This window comes from Neophocaena asiaeorientalis, unplaced genomic scaffold, assembly GCF_003031525.2.
Source record: "Neophocaena asiaeorientalis asiaeorientalis breed wild unplaced genomic scaffold, Neophocaena_asiaeorientalis_V1.1 scaffold567, whole genome shotgun sequence".
NCBI classification, from domain to species: domain Eukaryota; kingdom Metazoa; phylum Chordata; class Mammalia; order Artiodactyla; family Phocoenidae; genus Neophocaena; species Neophocaena asiaeorientalis.
In genome coordinates this window covers 1,535,203-1,559,274 of record NW_020173728.1, presented here as the reverse complement: position 1 = coordinate 1,559,274, position 24,072 = coordinate 1,535,203, and the positions used below count along the sequence as shown (strand labels likewise).

General features: G+C 44.4%; 1 protein-coding gene across 1 annotated transcript in view; it reads left to right on the top strand.

The window, feature by feature from the left end:
• Positions 1 to 24,072, top strand: part of KIZ (kizuna centrosomal protein) — a 108,868-nt gene that overhangs the window by 56,959 nt on the left and 27,837 nt on the right. Inside the window, exons 7-8 of the mRNA XM_024750782.1 lie at positions 15,367 to 15,517; positions 23,427 to 23,592. Of these exons, the coding sequence (XP_024606550.1) occupies positions 15,367 to 15,517; positions 23,427 to 23,592 (317 nt within the window). The remainder of the gene's footprint in view (positions 1 to 15,366; positions 15,518 to 23,426; positions 23,593 to 24,072) is intronic.

Genomic DNA, 24,072 nt, shown 5'->3' with positions numbered 1-24,072 from the left:
TCTTGTAAAAGTTTTTCAGATTTGTGTGATGAAACGAAGTACATTAGTACACTCTGGTGTTTTGCAGAAAGTTCTGTGAACTCCAGGTGTTCTGCCACCTTAAACACTGAAAAGCACTACTTTCCAGCACCATCGAATCCCTAAACGAATTTTTTATGGTATTGAATCATGGCACTGATGGTCCTTACTGATCAGCTGAAATACAGATTACAAGGACATATGCTGTCCATGGTTGTTTGGAGCATTATTACATCTGTAATCACGAGCACACTTGGAATTGGTTTCCACTGTTTTGAAAAGTGCACTTACCTGGAATTAGGGATGTGCTTGTCTGACATCCCCTGAACCCCGACACTGACTAGAGAAGCCTTTTCACCTGGTTCCCAGCGTCTACCCAGGAGGGCCAGTTAACTTGGATTGTTTCCCTGCTTGCATCCTGCCTGCCTCTCCTCCACAGTTAATCCATTTGTTCATTGACAATGATGATTTGGTATCGTCCACTTTCTTGTTTCTTCTTTTTGTCTTTGGCATCGCTTAAGCAGCTTCTTGGGTGAGTGAGCATTGAATAATAAAGTGACTCAGCTTCTTCATGGTAATACAGTATTGCCTCTCTGAAGGGCCCGGCAGCAAGTGGGCACCGTCTTTTCCTGCAGTCCTGTGTTTGATTTCTGCTGACTCCTACAGCAGAGGGCAAGCGTTAATAGCCAAGTGTTCAGTCTCTTTCCTGCAGGTCCCTCCCTGCGTGCTGCTGTTGCCATTTCAGTGGCATCATTGAGGTGGACCCAGAACACTGAGTCAGTGACTGCCCTGGACCCCACTCCCATTCATCAGACTTAATTGGCCTTGAAGGAGTCTCATATGTCCCTTCTAGGTGAGAAGCAACATAAACACTAACTTATTTCAGGGTCTGAATGTTGCCTGAGCCTCAGCGACCCATCCACCACCCATCATGCCTTCTGGTCTCCCTCTGGCGGTGGTGCCACGCTGGCCCAGCCTGAGCCTCCTGGTCTCCTCTCCTACAGACACACCCCTGCACACACACACACACACACATACACAGACACACACGTGCGCGCGCACATACACGTTTGGAGACAGACGTGTACCAGCACGGCGAAAGTCTGATGTTTGGTTTTAGGGTCCTCCATCAGTCATTAAGCCCCAGCAAAGATGGTTCTACCCTGACGGTAGAAGATACCCCTTTACCAAAAGCACCTTCTCGCGTTTAATTATAGAACCAATGATGATGTCTAATAAAGAAAATTTTTTTTACTATGTTCATAGTATTTTTTAAACTTTTCCAAAATACACGGCCTGATTGTATTAAATTTTTGAAAGGCATCAGGCTGTCTGATAATAAGTCATTCACCCTGTGTGTTCATTTTGGCAGCAGAGACTTAAAGCCTGGTCACTTTAGGTAACTGGCTCCATAAATCTGTTGTATGCACCTCAGATTGGAGAGCTCAGGCAGCACCCTAATGATGACACCCCTCTGGTGACATGTCAGGGACTTAACAGAAACCCAAGGAGCAAATGTTTCCAGCCTTCATCCTCCCAGCAGGGTGGATTTTTATCAACCTGGGTGTTACGTTTGGGACACACAGAGATTCTTGGCTACTAAGAACTCGTTCTGGGTTCAGGCGGGTTCTTCCTTTTGAAGGCTGGAGGGGAGCACCAGTCAGAAAGGGGGCCTTCCAGCGCCTCATTAAGGAACTTAAAATCAGGTGGTCAGGGAGAGGGAGTAGTTCTGAGAATTGAAGTGGGGCAGAATAAGGAGATCTGTTTGGAGGCCAGCGAGGGGGAAAAGGCAGGGGTTTTGCTTGTGCAGCCTCTGCTGCTTTAAATAAAGAGCATGCTCGCAGGCCCGGGTGCCCCGCACGGCAAGCCCTCAATCCCAGCTGTCATCGCCCTCACACGGCCTCCAGGTGAAGAGAAGGAGCCCTTGTTTCCCGGGTGAAGAGAGGAGTCTTGTTCGTGACCCCTGGCCCGCGGCCGCCGCAGACCCCCGCCCCCGCCGCTGGCCTTTGTGCTGCCGCCCCCTCCTCCCCTCCCTCCGGCTTTGTGCTCCCTTTGAGTGCCCCCCCGCCGGAAGGGACCACCCAGGGGGTTGCACAATGGGGGCCGAGGTAGCCACGAAAACATAGGTTTCCTAAGATAGCCCATGAAAAGAAAAATACTGTTTAACTATGTACATGTTTGTCCTTTCTACAACCGTTTTGTGTGGCCAACAAAACCCTACGTCCAGACCCTGCCTCGGCCGCACCTACAGCTGTTCTGGCCACCGGGCGTCAGGCTTGGGATCCTTGCTCCCAGTTCCTGTTCCCAGGGTGCTAATTCTTCATGCCGGTTACGTTGACGTGTTTGGATTGATGGTCAGGAAGTTTGATAGCAAAGCAAACAAATTACGCTGGCCTGATGAAACTGTTTATCAGTCGTCCTCAGAGTTGGTGGCTTGGCGTGGCTCCTGGGTGAAATGTGTCTGTAAGACTACCCAACAAAAGCTGGCAGCCCAGAATTCAGTTCTCAATAGCCATTTACACCTCGGTAAAAGGATTAGCGCTGGCCGATTGCCACCCTGTTTAAATCTTAATTTGCATCTTTATGGAGGTAGGGCTTTCTTCGGGCCTCTCTGCTTCTGGGTTGTGTTTGTGTACCTGTGGGTGGGGTGTCACTAGAGGTTTTCTCTTATTGGCAAAGGTGCTAAATTGCTTCAGGAGGACCAGTAAGCTACACAAATTGAATTAACGGCTCGGGTTTTGACTGACAACAGTCGGCTTTGGTTCATTAGTTATATTTTGCAGCAGTTGTGGGCTTTGAGCATTAGGTACGTGAATGCATTCTGTTACTTCTGTTTAAGAACCTCATGGATCTTAGGAGAATTTTTAAAAGTTCATTGTAATCAACAAATTTCCGTGGGAATTAAATGCAGAAAACAAGGCCTGGGATCTGATAAAATGATAGTTTTTAAATCATCTTTTCTATCCAGACCATGTGTTCTTAGTGAAAAGATCAAAGCCACTTATGTTTCAAAAGGAAGGTAGGACTGAAGCCGTGAGTTTCCAGGCGGGGTTTCTGCGACCTCCGGAATCGGATGCAGACAGTCCATCTGGGTTGTCCCCTTCCCACCCTCACGTGTGGGTTATTCCTCAGTGACAGGCTCACCATCCACGGCCACCTCTGCGAGTGATGCCTGTTTGTTGTTGCTTGTTCTGAAATACAGTTTCCTCCCTAAAACTTTGTTCTGGATGTAACCAACTCCCTTCTGATTCTTCAGTTTCGTTAAAAAGACAGTAAACGTAATTCATAAAACTTTTAACAGGTAACACTATAGTATGTAAATTAGGTAAGCAAACTTGTCGCTACCTGGAGTCGGGGACCACACCATGCTGACTGCTGTCTCCTGGAGAAAAGGAAGCCCGAAAGTCAAGCTCGCATCACTGCAGCTGAAGCGCATCTGTGCTGAGTCCCCCAAAAACAACACCCACAGGCATGTGTGAAGGTCATATGCTACAGTTAAGGAAAAGTTTATTTTCTGTTTGCTAAGAAGTCATTCTCAGCTTGTGATAGTGAAAGAAAAAGCATAACACCTTTTCTCCCTTACTTTAAACAAAAAATTCTACCTTAATTTGAGTGCTCACATTAGCCTGACATGGAATTGCTTTCTTGTAAATTATGTCCTAAATTCTGTGTGACTGAAAAATGAAGCTTTCTTAGAAAGTAATTACTTTAAATTTAGCCAAAACCTTAGAAAGTAATTACTTTATGGACTTCCCTGGTGGCGCAGTGGTTAAGAATCCGCCTGCCAATGCGGGGAACACGGGTTTGAGCCCTGGTCCAGGAAGATCCCACATACCGCGGAGCAACTAAGCCCGTGTGCCACAACTACTGAGCCTGCGCCCTAGAGCCCGCGAGCCACAACTACTGAGCCCGTGTGCCACAACTACTGAAGCCTGTGCACCCTAGAGCCCGTGCTCCACAAGAGAAGCCACCGCAGTGAGAAACCCACGCACCACAACAAAGAGTAGCCCCCACTCCCCGCAACTAGAGAAAGCCTGTGTGCAGCAATGAAGACCCAACGCAGCCAAAAATAAATAAATAAATATTTTTTTAAAAAAAGTAATTACTTTAAATTTAGCCAAAAACTAATTTTATTTATTGTGTACTTAACTATTATTGGATGAAATAAAATATTTTAAAGTGCCGTTTGTGTTTCTAGCAATTGCTTGTCATCCAGCAGGTTTGTCCACTTGCCGGAATTCACAGAAAACGACCGGATGGTAGGGCCCAGTGCCTTGGTGCCAGGCCACATATTCCCCCGGGGAGACTGGACATGGGCTGTCAGGCCATTGCCCTCCCAGCTGAAGTATTTTGGTAGGAATGCAAATAGAAGACATGAAATTGGGGTCTTGAATTCTGAAATAGTATTTTCATAACACATAGTCTTTAATCTTTAGCTCAGTACACTGTGTGAATTATTTAAGAGTTATTTTCAGCAAAGGATCGATGGATATTTTGCAAACTAAAGTCTATCCCATGGGGAGATAACTGCTAGAAATCTCAACACAGACCAACTCATCAAGGTTCGGAGTTAATCTGGCATCGGCCGTAGCTCCATGGGGACAGTGCTTGCGGCCGTCTAATTGATCACTGTCTTGTTGATCACTTCTTGCGGAGCCCTGGAAGCCCCAGACTGGTGTGACACCAACATGTAAAAACAGGCTGTGACAACAGGCGTGTCATGAATTCCCTAATCTGTTTTTAAATCTTGGCGTGTCATTCAACACACAGTGTCTTTAAGTGTGTCTTCAGCATCCTGTGAAATCACAAGTCCAGTTGCTGTTCTCAACAGGCTTCTGGTCGTGTTGAGAAGACTTGGCAGACAGGGCATAACTGGAGAGCAGTACAGAGTAGGATGCTGTCTGCGTTGTGCTAGAGGAATTCAGGGATGAGAAAGATCCCTGCGAAGGAGGCAGTCGGAGAATCTCCCAGACAGATGTGGGGGGAGCTGGTCTAAGCAGACCTGATGTTTGGACCAATCAGACTAGGAAAGAACGAAGGCGTTTGGCGTGTGATGGAGCACTGGCCCCACCGTGGTGGTATCGGGTTGCGGGGGTGGGCACGGATGCTGGCATCAGGGAGCATTGTCTGTAGGGGGTTTATAACAATAATCAAACCGCTGATCAGCTTTCTCTTCTCATCTTTCCTGAGAATGGCAGAGATAAAGTGCTCATCCCTGGAGGGAGGCTGCCCCCACCCCTCCTTAGCACAGCAGCATTAACCAGTGTCTACCGAGTTCCCTGCTGTACTTGGGTTTGGGAGGAGGTGCGGAAGCCACAGCCCTTGCTCGGGGTTTACCACCTGGTCGGGAAGTGTGTCTAGAGGCATCGTAAGCTGGAGACCCCAAGCCTGCAGAGGGCCCCTGTTTGTCAAGCACAGTATTTAACTTTCTTTTGAATAGTTGCCCCATTTTAAAATTTGAGAGATGGCATATAAAAATAAAACTAGTAATTGTGAATTTCCAGCTTCTCGAAAACTGGAAAGATGGAGCCTCACTGAGACACACATTCCTCAGTGGAAGCCTCGGGCGACTGGCCATTTGAGGTTGGCATGTGCCCCAGCTTTTAGCATCCTCAGCCCACCAGCCATGGGTGCTTGGGTCCTCCCGCACAGCGCTCACACCTGCGCGCTCCTCCCCGGCCACCCAGAGCACAGGGTCAGTCCCCTGGCCAGTCTGTCCCTCACCAACCCCATCGAGGCACAGCTGCCAGGAAACCCGCCATGGCTCCAGAATCCACAAGGTTTATCTCTGTTGCCTCACCAGAGTTTTATACCGAATTTGATTCCCCTTTACTATTCCGTCACCACCAACTGCAGCCACCACCTGGCCAGACTCATCTCGTTGCTGGTCCCCACACCTCTCTCACCCTGGCATTTCCCGTCACCTTTGCCTTGTAGCTCCTTGGCTTCAGCTATCATCTCTCTTCCATCTGCATCCTGCCCGGCAGAAGGTCCTGCTCCCACTTCCTGATTGTCTTCCCCTTGTGCGCTCCTTTACTGCTCTGAAATTGGCTTATCTTCCTCTTCTTAAGGGCAGGTCTTGATCTCCGGTGGCCTCAGCCTGCAGCGGCTTGAACAGGGTTTTGGTTTCCAGCCAGAGATTGAGGTCGGGTCACAGCAGTGAGAGTGCTGAATCCTAGCCACTAGACCAGTGGTCAGTGACAAGGCCCTGGCCCTTCAGCTTTGCAGAAAAGAATTCCCACAAAGACAGAAGGTAGTGAAACAAGTAAAGTGTTTATTAGGAGGAAAAAGGGTACAGTACGTGTGGACTCTCAGAGAGAGAGTAGTGCCCTTGTGGTAGTTTGAATCACTTATGTGGGGCATTTCTTCCGGGTTTCTTTTGGCCAGTCATTTTGATTTGCCTGATTCTGAGTCCATATTTGGTATATCTCAGGGTCCCGCCATGTGCATGCGCATCTCTCAGCCAAGATGGATGCCAGCGAAGAGACCTATGGGTAGGTTGGCATCACGCCCCTTTTGACCTCCAAGGAGCTTTCTAGTTGGGCAGATCTCTTTGACTTCGAGAATGAGAAGTATGTGGTCTTTTATCTGGGCAGGGCCCAGCCTCTTCTCTCGATTGCCCTGCTATTTTCATCTTGGAGTATCATCCACAGGGAACAAACTCCAGCTGTTTACCCTGTGGGGGGGGCCCATCTATCTCCTGCCTCAGTCTCATTCTGTGAATTGGTTGGCGACAAGATAAAGCCTTCCAGGGAGAATCAGGACCCAGATTTTGCCTTAGGAAAAGCAGGTATCCACAGGTGCTGTAAGTCCCACTGGCCAGGAGTCCAGGAGGTGTGGGGCAGCAGAGCTCAGGAGTGAAGGACCCAACAGGGTCTGGCCCATAGGGATGAAGACTCCAGGCTTAGCGTTTAGACAGGAGCTCGGGACTTGGCAAGGAGCTGGAGTGCCGACAGGGTGGTCCGGAGTCGAGAACAGGGCTTGAATCTGGGGGCCCATTTCTATTTCCTGCCCAGGGTGGAAACCTGCTCCAGAGTGGGGGTGGGCCCATACCTCCAGTGTATAGGAGGAGCAGGTCTTTTTCTTCCTTGCCTCATTGGGCGCATGGCCATTGCATAGATCTAGTAACTTAACCAACCTTTGCACTAATTACAAATTAGTAGTACTTTGCTAATGAACATTGGTTTATAAGTTGCTTCATTTTCCTTTTGGGGTGCGTATTGAATCTTCCCAACTACACATGTGATCAGTTCCTTTAAAGGAGAAATACTGTTTTGTCTTTGATATCTTCTCCCATAGCTTTTTAGAATCATGCAAACAGACATTTTTTTTTAAAGGAAGTTACTACCCAATCTCTTTGGAGGCTGTTGTGGCCCTATGACAGACCTAACCTAAAACAGTGGCCAAATTGTTAACACTCTACCAGTCCCCCCGTGGACTGCAAATTGATGATGAGGGCTAAATCCCTCTTTCCACTCCTTCCTGTTCTTACTAAGAATAAAGAAAATGTTGCAGTGGAATCTGAATGGAGAAATAATAGTCATTTTTCTACATTCAGAAATAGAGGATGTAACCTGTACTTCAGCCAGCAGTTTTCAATTTCTTAGCAGTGACAATTTAAGTAAATTTCATGTGAGTTGAGGAGCTCTAACTTTGTTATGATTGACAATGTAAAATTAGCCTTTTCTGCTGTTAAGATTCTCTGGCATTCCTATCAGTCAGGTGGCGTGTGGAATGAGATTGCACAGCTGTGGATCTGAACATCATTAAAGTCTTCAAAGGGTTAAAAGCTACTTCCTCTGATGGATTTAAAACTGCCACATACACACAAACAAGTTTTTCAAACCACCCCGTTTTACATCTTTGTCGAGAGACAGTCTGGTTGCTGCGTTTTTATGTCTAGATTATATTACAGATATATTTCAATAAACCATGAGGAACCACCATAGATTCTAGAAGCTGGCCGTCTGTGCTTAAATAAACATCTCCTGCAGTACCTGTTTTATTTTATAGGCTGTGTAATCACAGTGACATTCTGAGAAAAGACCTTGACGCCTGTGAAGCAGCTGTCCTTCACCAGATCCCCAGACTCTCCCCTGGGGGTGGCAGCAACGAAAAGCAAGTCAGGTGTGACTGTCGTCAAGTTGCTGCTGTGGTGGGTCGGCCCTTGTTCCCAGATAAGGGTCTCGAAACACTGGTCCACATGATCAGCACTGTGCTGGGCACTTGCAGCATCAATTTAACTGTGGCTTCACCATCTCCTTCTTTGTGAATGTATCTGTTTTTCATTGTTAATTGGATGTTATCTACTCAACCCCAGCCCATAGCAACATTTTTAGGCTTACCTGGGGGGAGGGAAGGTGGGTAGGCTTTGTCTGACATGTTAGCGTACCTTGGTGAACGCCCAGGTTATCCAGCAAAGCCACCATCTAGAGGGATGTCCTTAGCAGGTCCAAACCCCAGATAGGTTCCTAAATTTCCAAGGTCATGCTAGTGATACAGACCCCTAAGTACGTTCCTGCACCAACAGCATCGACAAGCCCTGGGAGCTTGTTAGAAATGCACGTTCTTGGGTCCCACCCCAGATCCACTGAATCAGGAGTCTGGAGGTGAGGCCCAGCCATGCAGGGTTTGAATGAGTGTTAAACTCTGCTTCCTCAAGTTCGAGAGCAGCGCTCGGAGGATGTGCCTTAAATGGCTAGAAAGCTGGGGTGAGCGAGTGGGGGTTAATCATTTGCAGGGTGGTTGGTGCATACGAACCATGATTCTTGTACGTCCTTCCTAAATCAGATAGAAATCGATCCTTCCACCCACCTTCTCGGCACTCTAGGTGTCTTCTCATGCATGGCCTCAGAAGCTTCGTGGCATCTGGGCTTCTTAATTGAATTCGCAAAATTACAGTTGTGTAGTATGTGTAATAGTTTGTCCAGTGCTGGCCCCTGGTAGGTGCTTGATTCATGGTATGTGAATGTTACCAGTGTCCTAACCCCGATTTGTATTCTAGGGACTGACTATGTTTCCTCTTTATGAAGTAGGTCCCCACCATTTTGCAGCAGAGAACAAATGACGGCTCAGGTGTGGTCAGCCATCTGAAAGGGCCTTGACTGGCCAGGAGAGCCAGAGGGGCTTCGGGTCTGGTTGTCTAACATCCGGCCTCGTCTTCTCTCCCTTCTACATGCCACACAGGCACTTCTATGTAATGATATAAACAGGAAGGATAACATGATTTTCGGAGTAGAATTCAGCATAAATCCAGTGTGTATTGGGTCCCATCAGGGTGTGAGGAGAAGTCAGGGTAATGGCCTCTAAAAGGACCTTGTTACAAGAAAACTTGGCTAATCTCAGGGCTCCATTCCACAGACCACAAGGTGAGGTTCACAAGTCCTGAATGTGTTTACATTCCCTTCTGCATCATGCTGTGATCTCCAGACTACAGAGAATGCTAGACATGACCATCCTGGATCAGTAGCTTTTCAACTTAACAGCAGTAAAGGGCAGTGCACGAAAATCCTCTTCCATGTTTTTTATCATGTGAAGTGACAAAAGGCAGTCTTTAAAATACCCTTTACAGGGGTGTGAAAGAAGCTGGCTGGGGAGGAGGAGTCTGGTCATTTGGTGATTGTGTACTGTAAGGCTCTTCAGCTGGAGCCGGGCTTCTTTCTCACTGCCTTGTGTGTCTGTTGATATACTATTTGGCATAAACCACAGTTGTGGTATGTCGCATAAAAAGCATATTATGCATTTATAATTCTCTTTGCAAACTGAGTTGTTAGACTAAATGATTCATCGTGTGACTCTCTTAACCTGGGCTGCCAAACTGTGACTGTGGGTGATAAGATATGATATCTCCATCAACTACACCAATGTTTGTTATAGTTTCTCAACATGCATAAATAGAGCATTGGTTTCCATTATGAGAAGTCGCATTTTTACATGACTGTTGATCTACAGTTATGTATAAATCAGCCTTCCAGAAGAAATGATCCTTCTTTATGACCAACACAAATTTTAAAATTAATATCTGGAGCCTTCGGAACTGTTTCTTTGCCACAATCATTTTTTAAAGCCAGATAAAGAAGTCAGGAATGGTTCCATTATAATGTCACTGTTGTGTTCTGTTACAATTAGAATTACCCCGTGTCGTGACTGAGGATGCTGTTCAGTGCACACTGATTGTCACTGGCTCCCTCTCTAGCCTCGGAAAAAGGCCCAGGTGTCTACCTGACCTTTGAGAGACAAGCAGTCAGGTCTTAGCTGCCAGTCGTTTCTCACAGGCTTTATTTCTTTATTTTTTTTATGCTCCTTATATTTTATTTTACTCTTTTTAATTGGGGTATAGTTGTTTTACAATGTTAGTTTCTACTGCACAGCAAAGTGAAGTAGCATTCCCTGTGCCATACAGCAGGCCCTCATTAGCTGTCCATTCCTTACACATTAGTGTATATATGTTAATCCCAACCTCCCAGTTCATCCCACCACCCCTTCCCCCCTTGGTGTACATACGTTTGTTCCCTACATCTGTTTCTGTTTCTGCCTTGCACGCTGGTTCATCTGTAGCATTTTTCTAGATTCCACATGTATCCGTTAATATGCGATATTTGTTTTTCTCCTTCTGACTTACTGTACTCTGTATGGCAGTCTCTAGGTCCATCCACATCTCTACAAATGACCCCATTTCATTCCTTTTTATGGCTGAGTAATATTCCATTGTATATATGTACCACATCTTCTTTATCCATCAAAATGGATTAAAGACCTGAATGTAAGATGGGGCACTGTAAAACTTGTAGAGGAAAACATAGGCAGAACACTCCATGACATAAATCACAGCAAGATCCTTTTTGACCCACCTCCTAGAGAAATGGAAATAAAAACAAAAATAAACAAATGGGACCTAATGAAACTTCAGACCTTTTGCACAGCAAAGGAAACCATAAACAAGACGAAACACAACCCTCAGAATGGTGGGAGGAGATATTTGCAAATGAATCAACGGACAAAGGATTAATCTCCAAAATATATAAACAGCTCATGCAGCTCAGTATCAAAAAAACAAACAACCCAGTCAAAAAATGGGCAGAAGACCTAAACAGATGTTTCTCCAAAGAAGACTTACAGATGGCCAAGAGGCATATGAAAAGATGCTCAACGTCTTTATTAATTATTAGAGAAATGCAAATCAAAACTACAATGAGGTATCACCTCACACTGGTCAGAATAACCATCATCAAAAAATCTACAAATAATAAATGCTGGAGAGGGTGTGGAGAAAACGGAACCCTCTTGGACTGTTGGTGGGAATGTAAATTGATACAGCCACTATGGAGAACAGTATGGAGGTTCCTTAACAAACTAAAAATAGAAGTACCGTATGACCCAGCAATCCCACTCCTGGGCATATACCCAGGGAAAACCATAATTCAAAAAGACACATGCACCCCAGTGTTCACTGCGGCACTATTTACAATAGTCTCACAGGCTTTAATCCCGGCGTCACGCTCCCCCTGCCCTCTGTGTGCTCCCACCTCCTGTGCCCCTTAGCACCCAGGAGCTGTTGCTAGGTATTCCCCGAAGTGAAGTATTCCCTTCTGCCTTGTGATATCCCTTGGACTGAAACAGTCAGCTTGGTCATTCCGGAAACACAGACTTGGAGAGAATGATACTTTTGTTCCTTAATTGTTAATGACATTGATGTCACAGAATTCTAAGCCGGGCAGAATGGGAAGGCTCTGACAGCTTATGGACTCCTGCAGGCCTGTGAATAGAGCCGTGTTTGGTGTGGTCGTGGCCCTGCTTGAGCCCCTGACCAAACCTGCAGGCGACATCTGTCTCTTTGCTTTAATCCCATCTGGAAAATGGGACACCTGCCCCATAGCATACTCTGAAAGATAGTGTGGAGATTTCTGAATTCTCTATCACAGGATGAAGCATCTTAAAAATGAAAAACCATTCCTATCATCATTATTATTAATTTTTGTTATATCAAGGATTAAATGTTGAAAGTCCTTCATACGAAAGGTTTACTATTATTAGGTGGAGGACCAAGTCATTATTTTAGACAATTATGAGTTTTTAAAATATGATTCATGTCACTTGGGGCAGTTGATTTTAAAACTTTGTTCATGTTGCCTCCTGGAGAATATATTTTAACACAAAAGTGATTACTTAAGCACTTTATCTTATATGAAAACCGTGATGAGACCACCCATGAGTTTATGTTTGTCCAGGTGCAATTAATTGTCTCTGTCAGTGGCTACTTTCAGACGGAGTCACCCAATTGTACTCTCAAGCTAATGCTGAACAATTGAGTCAGCTTTATAGTGTTTGGAGTATAGTATGTAGAAATCTCTTTATTTTATTCTGCTTATGCTCAGAATAAAATTCAAGGTACTTATTACTTTGTCTGCATTTAAAACTTTTGTCAAATTACCAATCTGTTGTAAATCATTTGTAGTTAGGAAATGCTGGTACATTTGCTTAAATTGCAGTTTTCTCATTGGAAACCATTCCAAGTATATGAAATTAATTATAGACTATTTAGAGTCTATTGCTTTACTTATCTTTAATTAGAGGAGTATGTAATTTAGCTGACGTCACACTTTGTTTTTTCCGTGTGACATTGATACTGTAAAGTTTCCGAAGTGAAGTGGACAAAAGAGGAAAAAACTTAAGTCCTTTGTACCACTATGTAGATGTTCTGATTCTGTATGTTTGTGAGGAACCAGGGACGGGACTCCACACAAGGCCAGCCATGGCCCAAGCCCTCCTTGTTGCCAGGTGTTGGTTTAGCTGTTCAGAAGTCACAGGTTCTAGTGCTCGATCTCCTCCAGAAGCTTATTTGCTTTTTGACCCCATAGGTTTCGTTCTTCTGTGAAGCAGGTATAATAATTATAGGAAACCTTAGCTACTTCTTTCACTCCAGGACCCAAAGGATGGTTACAGTTGGCAGAGGTGTTAGTAACCCGAGTCTTGCCTTGGCTTTGCTTCTGCAGAAATCATGTGTATCAGTCACCAGAGAGACTGGTCTCTGATAATTCATTCCATCCCAACTAACTTAACTAGTTTAACTCATCCTCATTAAACTTGTTTTCAAATTTAATTCATCCTAACTAAGCATTCTTTCAGGCTAAAAACACAATTGATTTACTCATTATGAGAAATATACCTGCTGACTGGACTAGGGTTTGCTGATGGCCTGTGAGCGCATTTTCCTAGGAGGGAAATAAATCTATTGCAAACCCAAGTACAGATTCAAAGGTTGCTCCATTCACATAGAACAGAACAGAAAAGAGGAATTGGGGGCTTTATGACGTCACTGGGATCTAGACATCACCAGGAGAGGCAAGCTGCTAAAGGGGCTTTCTACCAAACCAGCCTGGAACCTTGGAATCATTTGGGGAAGTGTTTAAATAAGTTCCAAGATTCCAATGATGCATCATCCCACTTTATAATCAAGTCTTGGGAAAAACTAGGGTTAGGTCAGGCAAAGGTTATAACAATTAAGATTTATTTTAAAAGGTTCTGGACTGTACCTAGACTAACTTTTTTCACATTTTATTATGAAAATTTCCAAACATACAGAAAAGTAAAAAGAACTGTATACCCACATACCCACCACCCAGATTCTACCATTGACATTTTATTACACTCCCAAATCTGTCTCTCTCCATTTCCCATCCATCCATCCATCAGTTCCAATCTGTTATTTGTCTGCATTTCCAAGTAAGTTGCAGATATTAGTACACTGTTTTTTAGCTTATACTTTGAAATTTTTAAACATCCACAAAAGCAGATATGAGTATAATGAAATCCCATGTACCCTCACCCAGATCCACAGTTGTCAACATTTTGTCAGTCTTATTTTATCTCCTTCCCTCACCCACACTTTTTTCTTGAGTAGTTTAAAACAGACAACATTTTTCTCTCACAAATACTTACATCTCTAACGTACAAGGATTAAATACATTACCATTTAAGAAGATTCTTTATTACCTAGTCCTTGTCAGTTTGCTTTGGCTTTCTCTAAAAAAGTCTGTCTGTATTTGCTGTGTTTGAATCAGGATCCAAATGATTTCCCTGTAAACTGATGGTTGGACCTGGGTCCAGGATTACATTCCAGGCGGGTTATTCTGGCAGAATGACATCCAAGGCAGTGCTGGTCCTTCTTACTCCACCTCCTAAGGCAGCAGGTGTCTACTCGTCCCACCGTTTGTGCTGCCAAGGCTGGGCCGTGGGCTCGAGCGTTGGCAGACGGGTGCCTCTGATATAAAGCTTCCATTACGCAATTTTCTCAAAGTTAGGATCCTTTCCTAGATGCATTTCATTCACTTGGACTTAGAAAATGGTGACTTTTCTAACTCAGTTCTTTCTTCTGCATTTATTAGTTGGAAAAACTTTTCCCATCAACTACTTGGTAACTCTGAAATTTTTTTTTCAACCACAGAGGCAGGGTAAATGCTTGATTCTATCCCTTTACTTAACCAGTTTCCAGAATAATGAGTTGTTGCCCTAGCAGCATCCAGAGGTTGGGTTGTTTGTATTTTTGTGGTGAAAACACACATGAACATAAAGTTTACCATCTTAACCATTTTAAGTGTACAGTTCAGTAGTGTTAAGTACATTCACATTGGCGTGCAGCAGATCTCTAGAACTGCGTCATCTCACAAAACTGGAGCTCTGGGCCCGCTAAACTAGTCCCTATTCCTCCCTCCCCCAGCCCTCGGCAGTCACCACACTACTCTGTCTCTGTGAATTTGACTACCCTCAGCATCGTATGTAAGTGGGATCATACCGTATCTGCCTTTCTGTGACTGGCTTATATCACTTAGCAGAATGTCTGTAGATTCATCTGTGTTGTGGCCTGTGAATCCAAAGGTTTTTATTATTTTTAAAATTTTATTTACTTATTTTTCAAACGAACTCATGTATTTTTATATATTTGCTGTGTATCAGTCTGCGGTAGTCATTATCCTTTTGGTTCTCAAACTGTCCTGTCCTTGGCCAGTGGAAGCCCCTTCAAGAGAACCCTCAAGGCCTTCGCACACAGCTCAGAAGTCTGAGAACTTCCTTACTTCCTGGAACGACAAGGTGCTCCAGGCTCATCTGGTGCATTTCCTGCCCCAGACCTGGAATATAACGCATTTTCCTAAGTGGGCCTGGTTCCTTTTAGTACTGCATCTAAGTACTGGACTCTGGAAATTCCCTTAGCCCAGAATATATTAGGTTCCAGACTTTTCTGGATAAACTGTCTAATACTAGCTTGATTATGGGGGCCTTTAACTATGTGGGAGATTCGTAAGTCACCCAGCGCGGCACACGTCTAATGGGTCTCCTGTTTCTGTTTCATAGGTTTGAACAAGCACCAGCCTCAGGTTTATGGAGGACACCATCGGGTCAGTGTGTTACCACCTTGAAAAGACATGATAATTCTATCCAAGAAGAGGTGGTCGCGAAGCAGTCTGAAGTTTTCCCAGTCAAAAACGTGGACCAGAGGACAAGGGTTAGTAATTTTTATTTTTTTAAATAAGTTTCAACATGTACAAGTTAGTCATTTGAGGAAATAGTTACGTTCTTAACAATGATTAACATATTTGAAAAAAATGATAAGTTGTAAGTGAGGTTTTGTGGTTGGTTGGTTGGTTGGTTGGTTGGTTGGTTGAACTGTCTGATCTCAGGCCTTTTGCACAGTGTTATATGTAGGCATCTCAAGTCCTTACATAAAGTTAACCCAGGTCCTGGAGGTAACCTAATTAAACATAGCTACCACAGCATTTGCCCAGGGAATTTAGGAGCATCTTGTAGAATTCTGGTTTTCTTTCTCCGCTCCATCCTTTAAAAATACTGTATGGTCGTTTATGTCAACTCCGCAAATATGTACTAATCCACTTCTGTGGATTAGGCAGCAGCCCAGATCCACTGGAGGGAAAGAGAGAAATCCCACGTGGTCCCTCCTTCAGGGGAATGGCATAATGGGATGCCTGCAGTAAGAACACGGCAGAGGGTATGGACCCTCAGGAAAGGGAGCCAGGCCATCTGGAGAAACAGGGCGGGAGCCGAGGGGTGTGCGAGGTGACCCTTAAAAGACAGGCAGGATTTTGACGGGCTCAGAGGGCGGGGCGATGGGCAAGGGCTGTTAGGAGCCCAAGAACAGACCAAGAAAGCCCACACTTTTCCAGGAAACGGAGCTGTTCTCTGTGGCTGGGGAGTGGACTGCATCTGGGGACGGGGATGAGAAGCTCTAGGGATCACCGCCCACCGTGCAGGGTCTGGCCCAGCTCGGGAGCCGGTGTTCACGGGTTCAGCAGAGTTTGGAAAGCCGCGGAGCCCCTTGAGCCAGGCTGCAGGAGGGTCTGCAGGGCCTCAGGGAATTTAGCCTGCATGGATGGGAGGGGGACGGCCAAGGACGAACCCCGCCATGGCTCAGCCAGGACAGTTGGGGGCTGACTGATGACCTGTCACTAGGGAGAGCGTGAGATGCTGGACACGAGCTGATGGAGCCCGTTCCTGGGGAAACATGGGGAGTGCGGGGTGGGGGGTGGAAGACCAGGTCCAGAGCGGCCGCCCCATAGACATGGCCTTTCTTCTCCTGAGCTTAATGTCTTGTTTGTCTTGTTTCCAAGTATGTTTTTTCTTTCTTTTTTTTTTTTTCTTGGCCGTGCTGCGTGGCTTGTGGGATTTTAGTTCCCCAACCAGGGATTGAACCCAGGCCCTCGGCAGTGAGAGTGCAGAGTCCCAACCACTGGACTGCCAGGGAATTCCTTCCAAGTATGTTTTTTATCCTTATACATAATACAGTGTTCTCAGGCTTTTTGGTCACTTTACAGTTTTTATTCTTATTACGCACAATGTTCAGGATTCCGCATGTGCCCCCTCTGGAGGCAAACCTTCCCCTTCTGTCCCAAAGCCACAGCCTGTGCTGCCATGCAGTCCAGAGCCTCTGCATCACCCTCCAGCCTTCCCAAACCCCCCTTTCCTGCCCCCTTAATTAAAAGAGAGTAAAAGGACTTTTTTTTTTTAAGCATTTCAAACATACGTACATGGAGTGATACAGTGACGCCATTGACCCACACTTGCACGTGTGTTACCCCTGCACCATGTTGTTTCGGACTCCCTCGCCCTCCTCCTCCTCCTTCCCTCCCCCTGCCCTTTCTCTGCTCTCCCTCCTCGCCTCCTTCCTCCCCTGTTCCCTCCTTCTGGAGTAAATTATTGCAGGTATAGATACAGCCCCTGGGCACCCCTCACAGTTCCTGCCCTTTTCAAAGGTAACCTTGTGTGCATCCTTCCTGCACACATTTTCATTTTACTGCATTGCGTGTGACTCAGTAAATAACCCTTAGTTTTGTTTTGTTTTGTTTGAGGTATGGTACCATTTGTGTGAATGTTCTTAAAGAAAGAACAGTATTCTTTAGGAGGAACAGAACCTGTGCTTTTTAGATCCGTTCCATACCTATTGATAAATGTAGATCCTAAAAAGGATTTTGTTTTCAGGTTTTATTATCCATCGTATTTAGTACTGTTTTGTAACGACATCATTTTCCATTCTTGTTCACTGCGGCTACCCCAAATCTCAGCCATGTCAAGGGTGAAATAAGTATTGGTCTCCTGCCATTTGCCATCTCATCGTCTTTTTTTCTAAAGGTGTTGTTTATATCAGGAAAACATATTCCAAGTTCCAGACGACCAGTTCACTCATAATTTTTCAAATAATAGCTCCATCATTAATGGGAAGGGGGCTTCCCAATTAACAGTTTATGAGTCAAATGATATTCTTCCTCCCCTAGTAGATTTCTTGTTCCTTTTTAAATCATCTTAGTGACAGCCATAAAAATTACTAATAAATGAATGACAAAATCCATCCTTAAGGGACTTCCCTGGCAGTCCAGTGGTTAAGACTCTATGCTTCCAACTGCAGGGGGCACGGGTTCAATCCCTGGTTGGGGAACTAAGATCCCGCATGCTGTGGCATGGCCAAAAAAAAAATCCTTCCTTAAAAATAGAAGCAAGCAATCAGTTTCTCAAATAGGTTGCGACTGAAAAAATGTACGGCCCTGAAGACTAACGTTACCAGAATGATGTGGGCAGGGGCAAGCCTTACAGACGTGAGAACAAAATGCTTTTCTGGGCTCTAGGACTGTTAGATTCACAAATCGTTTTATGATTAGCATAGTCAAGTGTCTTTGAGTTGTTTTCCTGTATTCGAACAATATATACATTTAGTAAATAGTATGGGTTCAATGTTTCTCTGTAGATAAAATCTTAAAAGTAGAAGATTTTCAAAATTTAAGGAAGCACTACTAGACATCACTTGGTTAAGAGTCTAATGAAGCTCAGAAATACTTCCTTTGATCTCTTGGGTAAATGGCTAATTAAACAGCCACATGTAAATGATGTTTACCTGTGGGTCCCTTGCTGTCAGCTGGAGTCAACCCGTCTCCTGAGTAAATACATCATTAAAGCTGCTGAAATTTGGATTATGTCCCCCTGAGACCAGATAAGATCCACAGCACCCGCATAACCTATTAGGCAATTACATAATTGAGCTGCATGCTTTTAAATCAGGAAAATTTGTAATTATGTGAAAAAAAAAAAAATGAGTTGGGTGCTTCATTAAAATACAAAGTACCTTAATACTGCTTTTCTCCCAAGTGAAGCCTGCTTCCACCCAGGGGGACCTCTGCAGGCAAAGCAGCCCAGCCTGCCGGAGTCACTTGCAGAGCAGATGGGAACGGCCACAGAAACCCCTGCCCCTCTCCTGAAATGAGGGACTGGTGTTCTGTTCTTCTCTCTTGAATACTCGTTCACTGGCTCATATGAATACTTCCCCTTTCTTTTCAGTGCTACATCGATGAAATCCCCTTCCTCTCCTATAACTCAGATAAAACTTAAGTAATGATACTCGCGTTTCTCTAACACTGAAAAATTACTTCCGGTGTGCAGGAGGAAGGTTCTTGAGGAAGGGTCAGTTAATCTGTGTATGAGGGGAAACATCCAGGCTGTCAACATCTGTGGTGTTTCATTCTCTTGTTCTTCTGTGTCTGCATTAACAGCACTGGTTTACATATGGAAGGTAATTTTATTTTATTAAGTGCTTTCACGTTCATTTTCTCTTTGTAGCACCCGTTGCAGAAACCGTATTCTTCTAGAGCTAGCATATGTTTTCTTTAAAAAAGTAACAGGGAAAAAACCAAACTTGGAATATTAAGGTAAACAAAAAGAAGAAAATTGCCTGTTATCCAACTGTCCACATAGAACCCTGTTGACACTGCGATGTATGGTCTTTAATATTTAACATATTGACAAACGTGGGTTATACTGTTTGTGTGCACGGGCTCCATGGTCCCCACTTGTCACAGGTGAACTTCCTTTCATGCCGTTGCGTGTTCTACATCCTTTCTAACGGCTGCACAGAGACCCCTGTGTGGCTCTTCCACTGTCTCTTTAACCAGGCTCCTGGTGTTAAACATTTTAAGTTGTTTTTAATTTATCCTCTAGTAAAAAGGTTTCAAAGAATATCTGAGCAGTTCAGTTTTTACAGATTCCCATGCGGTTTCCTGAGAATGATTTCCTAAATGTAGATCTGTTAGGTCAAAGGGTATGTGCGTCTCTCAGGCTTCTGCTCTGCACTGTCAGATCTCACCCTGGAAGGGTCATCACTTACCAGGAATGGATGAAAATATCCTTTCTCTGAGCTCTTTATGAAACTGGATACTATCAATTTTTTTTTTTGAGCACCAAATTGAGAAGTGCCAGGGAGGTCAAATTGCGGTCACACTTTTCTTCCACCTATTTGTTAGCCATCTGTATTTCTTCTTTTATATTAGTAATTTGCCAGTTCACGTTCTTTGCTCATTTTTCTATTAGGTTAGTAATATTTTTCCTTACTGACTTTTAAGAACTCATATATGAATTTGTATTATTTGCTACAATATTTTGAGCAGTTTGATTTTCACCTTTCATTTTTCTTAATGGTGTTTGGATACAAAGCCTTTTCCATTAATATCTTCATTTATCTATTTATGCCTGTGAATTTCACAATTGATAAGTTTCTAGATGTAAATTGAGTCAACCTAGATGACTCTTAGGGTTCTAGGCCTAGCAAGATCCATATTTAGACAGAACTTTGAGAAAATGAGCCAATTAATCCTAGGTGTCCTGCTGAGCGTAACTCATAGGACAGTTTTTCTTTCATAAGATCTGAAATATGGAGGTGTCACTCTCAGTCATCCTGTAAGTAGTGTGTGCCTTGGCGCTGAATTTCTGAGCGCTTTCTCCTGGCTCCTGGGAAGGTTAGAAAAGTGAGGGACTAGTTCGTTGGTGTTGACTTAGGCTGCAGACTGCTAAGAACGATGAGGCAGTCTCCAGCACCACCACCACTACCACCACCACTGGGCTTCAAATGTATGAGATGAGAGCGAGCCTTTACTACCTAACAAATAAGTTGGAACCCAAGCACGGGCCATTCATAAGCACCATCAGAAGGTCCATCTTTGGTGGCATTTTTCAGGTAGAGAGCCCCACTTTGCAGAGCCCTTCAGTCACAGGTGGGACGTGCAGGGCAGCTTGCTCACTCTTTGCGCTTTAGTTCTTTCGCCGGTCACACTGCAAACTCCTTCCGTTTGGGGCCTTCCTTAGAAATGCACCTTTTCAAAGATCTGCAAACAGTACATCTTGAGAATGTATCACAGATGTTTTTCCTGACTCTGCATAAGTTGTTTTTGATGGGCCCTTTGAATGGACCTTCCTACCGTTCCTTGTCTCAGGCTGACTTTTGTTTCTGTCCCATATTGTCATTGTTTCCTGCTTGTTAGGGACTTAACTTGTGAATTCCTCTGCGGATGACCCGCTGGGCAGATCTACCGCCATCTCTGTTGGCTTCATGGTCCAGCAGAGTCAAACCAACCATTCTCATGCTGTAATTTGACCATCCATCAAAAACCCTTATAGATATAAAATACTCATCTCTGAGAAGTTATCTCTAGAATTAGTAAGAGAAATCCTAGAGATATGAGTATTAAGTAGTGAAGATAAATGGGATAAAATATACGAAATAAATGAAAACCTGCAGTGTGCCCTGCACTTACTCACCATGGTGCAAAAAGAAGGCTCAGTATAGAGCTGGTGACACTGGTGGTATTCTTAGCAAGCTTACGAGGGCTTGTTAGAAGGATGTTTGCAGTATCATTATAGCACTTTAGTCTGTGTTCTTTTGAAGCCCAGGTGGAACCCAGCTAAAGCAAAAGAAGTTCTTACATGAAAGGAACGTGCAAAACAGTGATGTTGATTGTGTGTCATCACGGAGGGACTAGTGAGAAGTAATCCGAGTTATTGAAAATCTAGGACAATCTCCATTGTCTGCAAATTCTACAGTATAAAGTGTAGAAAGCCTCAACAGTCCTTTAACAACTTTATTCTTAAACTGTGGGTTAAGACAGTGGCTATTGTGAAGTCATGCCAAGAAATTATTAGTTACAGCTATTGCATAAGATAATATGAGGAAGAAATACATACTTGAGGCACTCTCAGAAAGTTTGGATTATTTTAAATATCAGAAAAAGAAAATTATAGTTTTAACTACAGAGATTAAGCCAATTCTTTTTGTTCATCTCCTAAAATGCTTTCCATATATCCAGAATTATTGGGTGCACAGAATAGGAGCTTACTCTCTGTGGGGACAGACAGACTAGATCAGGATGGGCAGAGATCTTGAAATGAGACATGCTAGGATGGTCCAGAGAGCATCCTGATGGTTGCGAGATGGTAGCTTCTGTCCTTCTGGACAGATTCTAGAAGCAAGTGCAGTGCCGTGGTTTACATGGGCAGCTGGGACTGGGCACTATGGCAGCCAGTGATGGGAACCAGCCCTGGCCCGAGCTTCAAGGGAGGATGGTACACCTGAATGCCAGTCGGCAGAAACAGGGCTCCTGTTCAGTTCATTCCAGAGTTATCCCAGTTGGAGTAAAATCCAAGGCCCACTTTATACAAATGTAGGAAAAGCTCCTGGTTACAAGAACTGGACAGACAGGTCTCGGCTGCAAGGCTAACTTGACGCCAGGTCTTTTGGCCAAGGAGACTAGAACTCCTTAAGTCCCCTTCAGTCCACTTCTGGCCCCTCGGATAAGCCATGGGTCCTGGAGGCCAGCTGGTCCTAAGGCGGGCCGAAGGCAAGAGCCTTGCAGGGATGTCAAGGCGTATGACCGTGGCCTCGGCCAAACTCATAAGGCTCAATCTTCAAGGTTTGGCCTCGGCGATTCTTCACATCCTTTCACGTTGATGACAAGGAAAGAGTATGATATTCCCCTTTGTTCACTAGATGTTTGCATTGTTACCGTTTCACTCTTGCACAGAAGATGACCAGGGAGCCTCTGCCCAGCTCCCCCTTCCCTTGAGGGTCTCAGGTCCATTCCCCACACAGTGGGTCGGACCCTGCCCCGTGTTTACTACTGTCATCAGGTACCAGGGAGAGGTCGGTGCCACCACCTAGTGTTCCTCTCCCACCGCCGGGGCAGGCTTCCACTTCCGAGTAGGGGGAGAGAGAGGCTTGTGCTCTGGCAGCGGGACAGCGGCACCAATGGTTGTTCAGCTCTGGTCACCAGTATATTTTTATTTCTTGGGGGAGGAGTGCTGACCTGGAAATGCACTGGCATGAGTATTAACGTATCCTATTAAGTGCCACTTTTTCTCTGCCTCTCACGTTGGCTGTGGTAAAATCCCTGCCCACCTCCCTGCCCAGGACACTTCTGGCAATGTCGACAGTTCAGTGCCCTGTGAAAGCAGATAGGCCATGTGGCAGCTGAGTTTCCTCAAACTCCCCGGCAGGCTTAGTGGCAAAGTACAGAGTGTCTTTATCCTTCGTTGAAGGTTATGATTTCCAATAAGGTCGGCTCTCTTTTTGCTTTAGTGTATCCTCCTCCGCCCCCAAGTTTTTCCACAATCTTCCCATTGAGGGGAAGTTCAGGGGTCATTTCTTGAAGAATGGGGATACCGTAAGGTCACATTTTTCCAGGTCTCCTTCTCAGTCCAAACCAACTCTGTCCTCACGTGCCTGAAAAACAGGATTCGTGCAGTGAAAGAGTAGATCTTGGGTAAACCACCCAGGTTAACAGAGGTGGTCACGTCTCATATACATACTTCCCAAGTAGAAAAACATTGCATTACATAAGATTCAGTCCTCAAAAAATGTCTTCTTGTGAGTGTAAGTTGTTGTAAAGAATTAAATTACGCTGGAAAATAATCAGGTGTTATTTTATCTTGAAGACATTTTAATTTCAGTTAAATGTCAGGAGACAAATTAAATCCTAAGTAAAGCTTAACCTAAAATAACATTTGAAGGCTGGGTCTTTGAGACCAAGGGGAATGTGACTCACCACGGCTTGTTTTCATTTCTTTGTGCTTTCTTTTATGCACCGTAGGCAACAGCATTATTGAAAAAAGGCCTCACGGGAGAGCATAAGGATAGGTCGGCTGTTCACAGCAGTGAATCATCTTGCAGCTTGCCATCCACTCTGAATGACAACAGTGGAATGAAGAACGGAAAGCCTGCTCTGTGGCTCAGCAGTGTTCCTACAAGGGAACGAGGTAGCTATTGTTAAGGGTCTGTCCACAGCGAAACTGCGTTCAGAATCAATGTGACACCCTCTTTCTCAAAGTGTGCCCATAAAATAAAGCTTCTAAGGAATCCCTGTGATTCAATATACATGACATGTTACTTGTTTTATACCACCTTCCAGAAATAGGTGTTTCAAGACTGGGAAACCTAATCGTAGGTCTGCAGTTCTGCCAAATTTCCAATAAAATATGTTTTTGTAAGTTATGAAATCTTAACAAAATTAACAATTGATAATATATACTTTTTGATCATCCCACAAAGATGAAGACGATTCCATTGAAATGATACCGTAAAGAACTGAAGTTTTTGATATCACCTAATAGAATTTACTCAAAATTATTAAACATTCTTTTTAATTATAATAGAACCTTATAAAAGTCTAAACAGATGATTAAGAATCAATGAATTTATGACCCCAAAATTTAATAAGCAATTTTTAGTATCTAGAA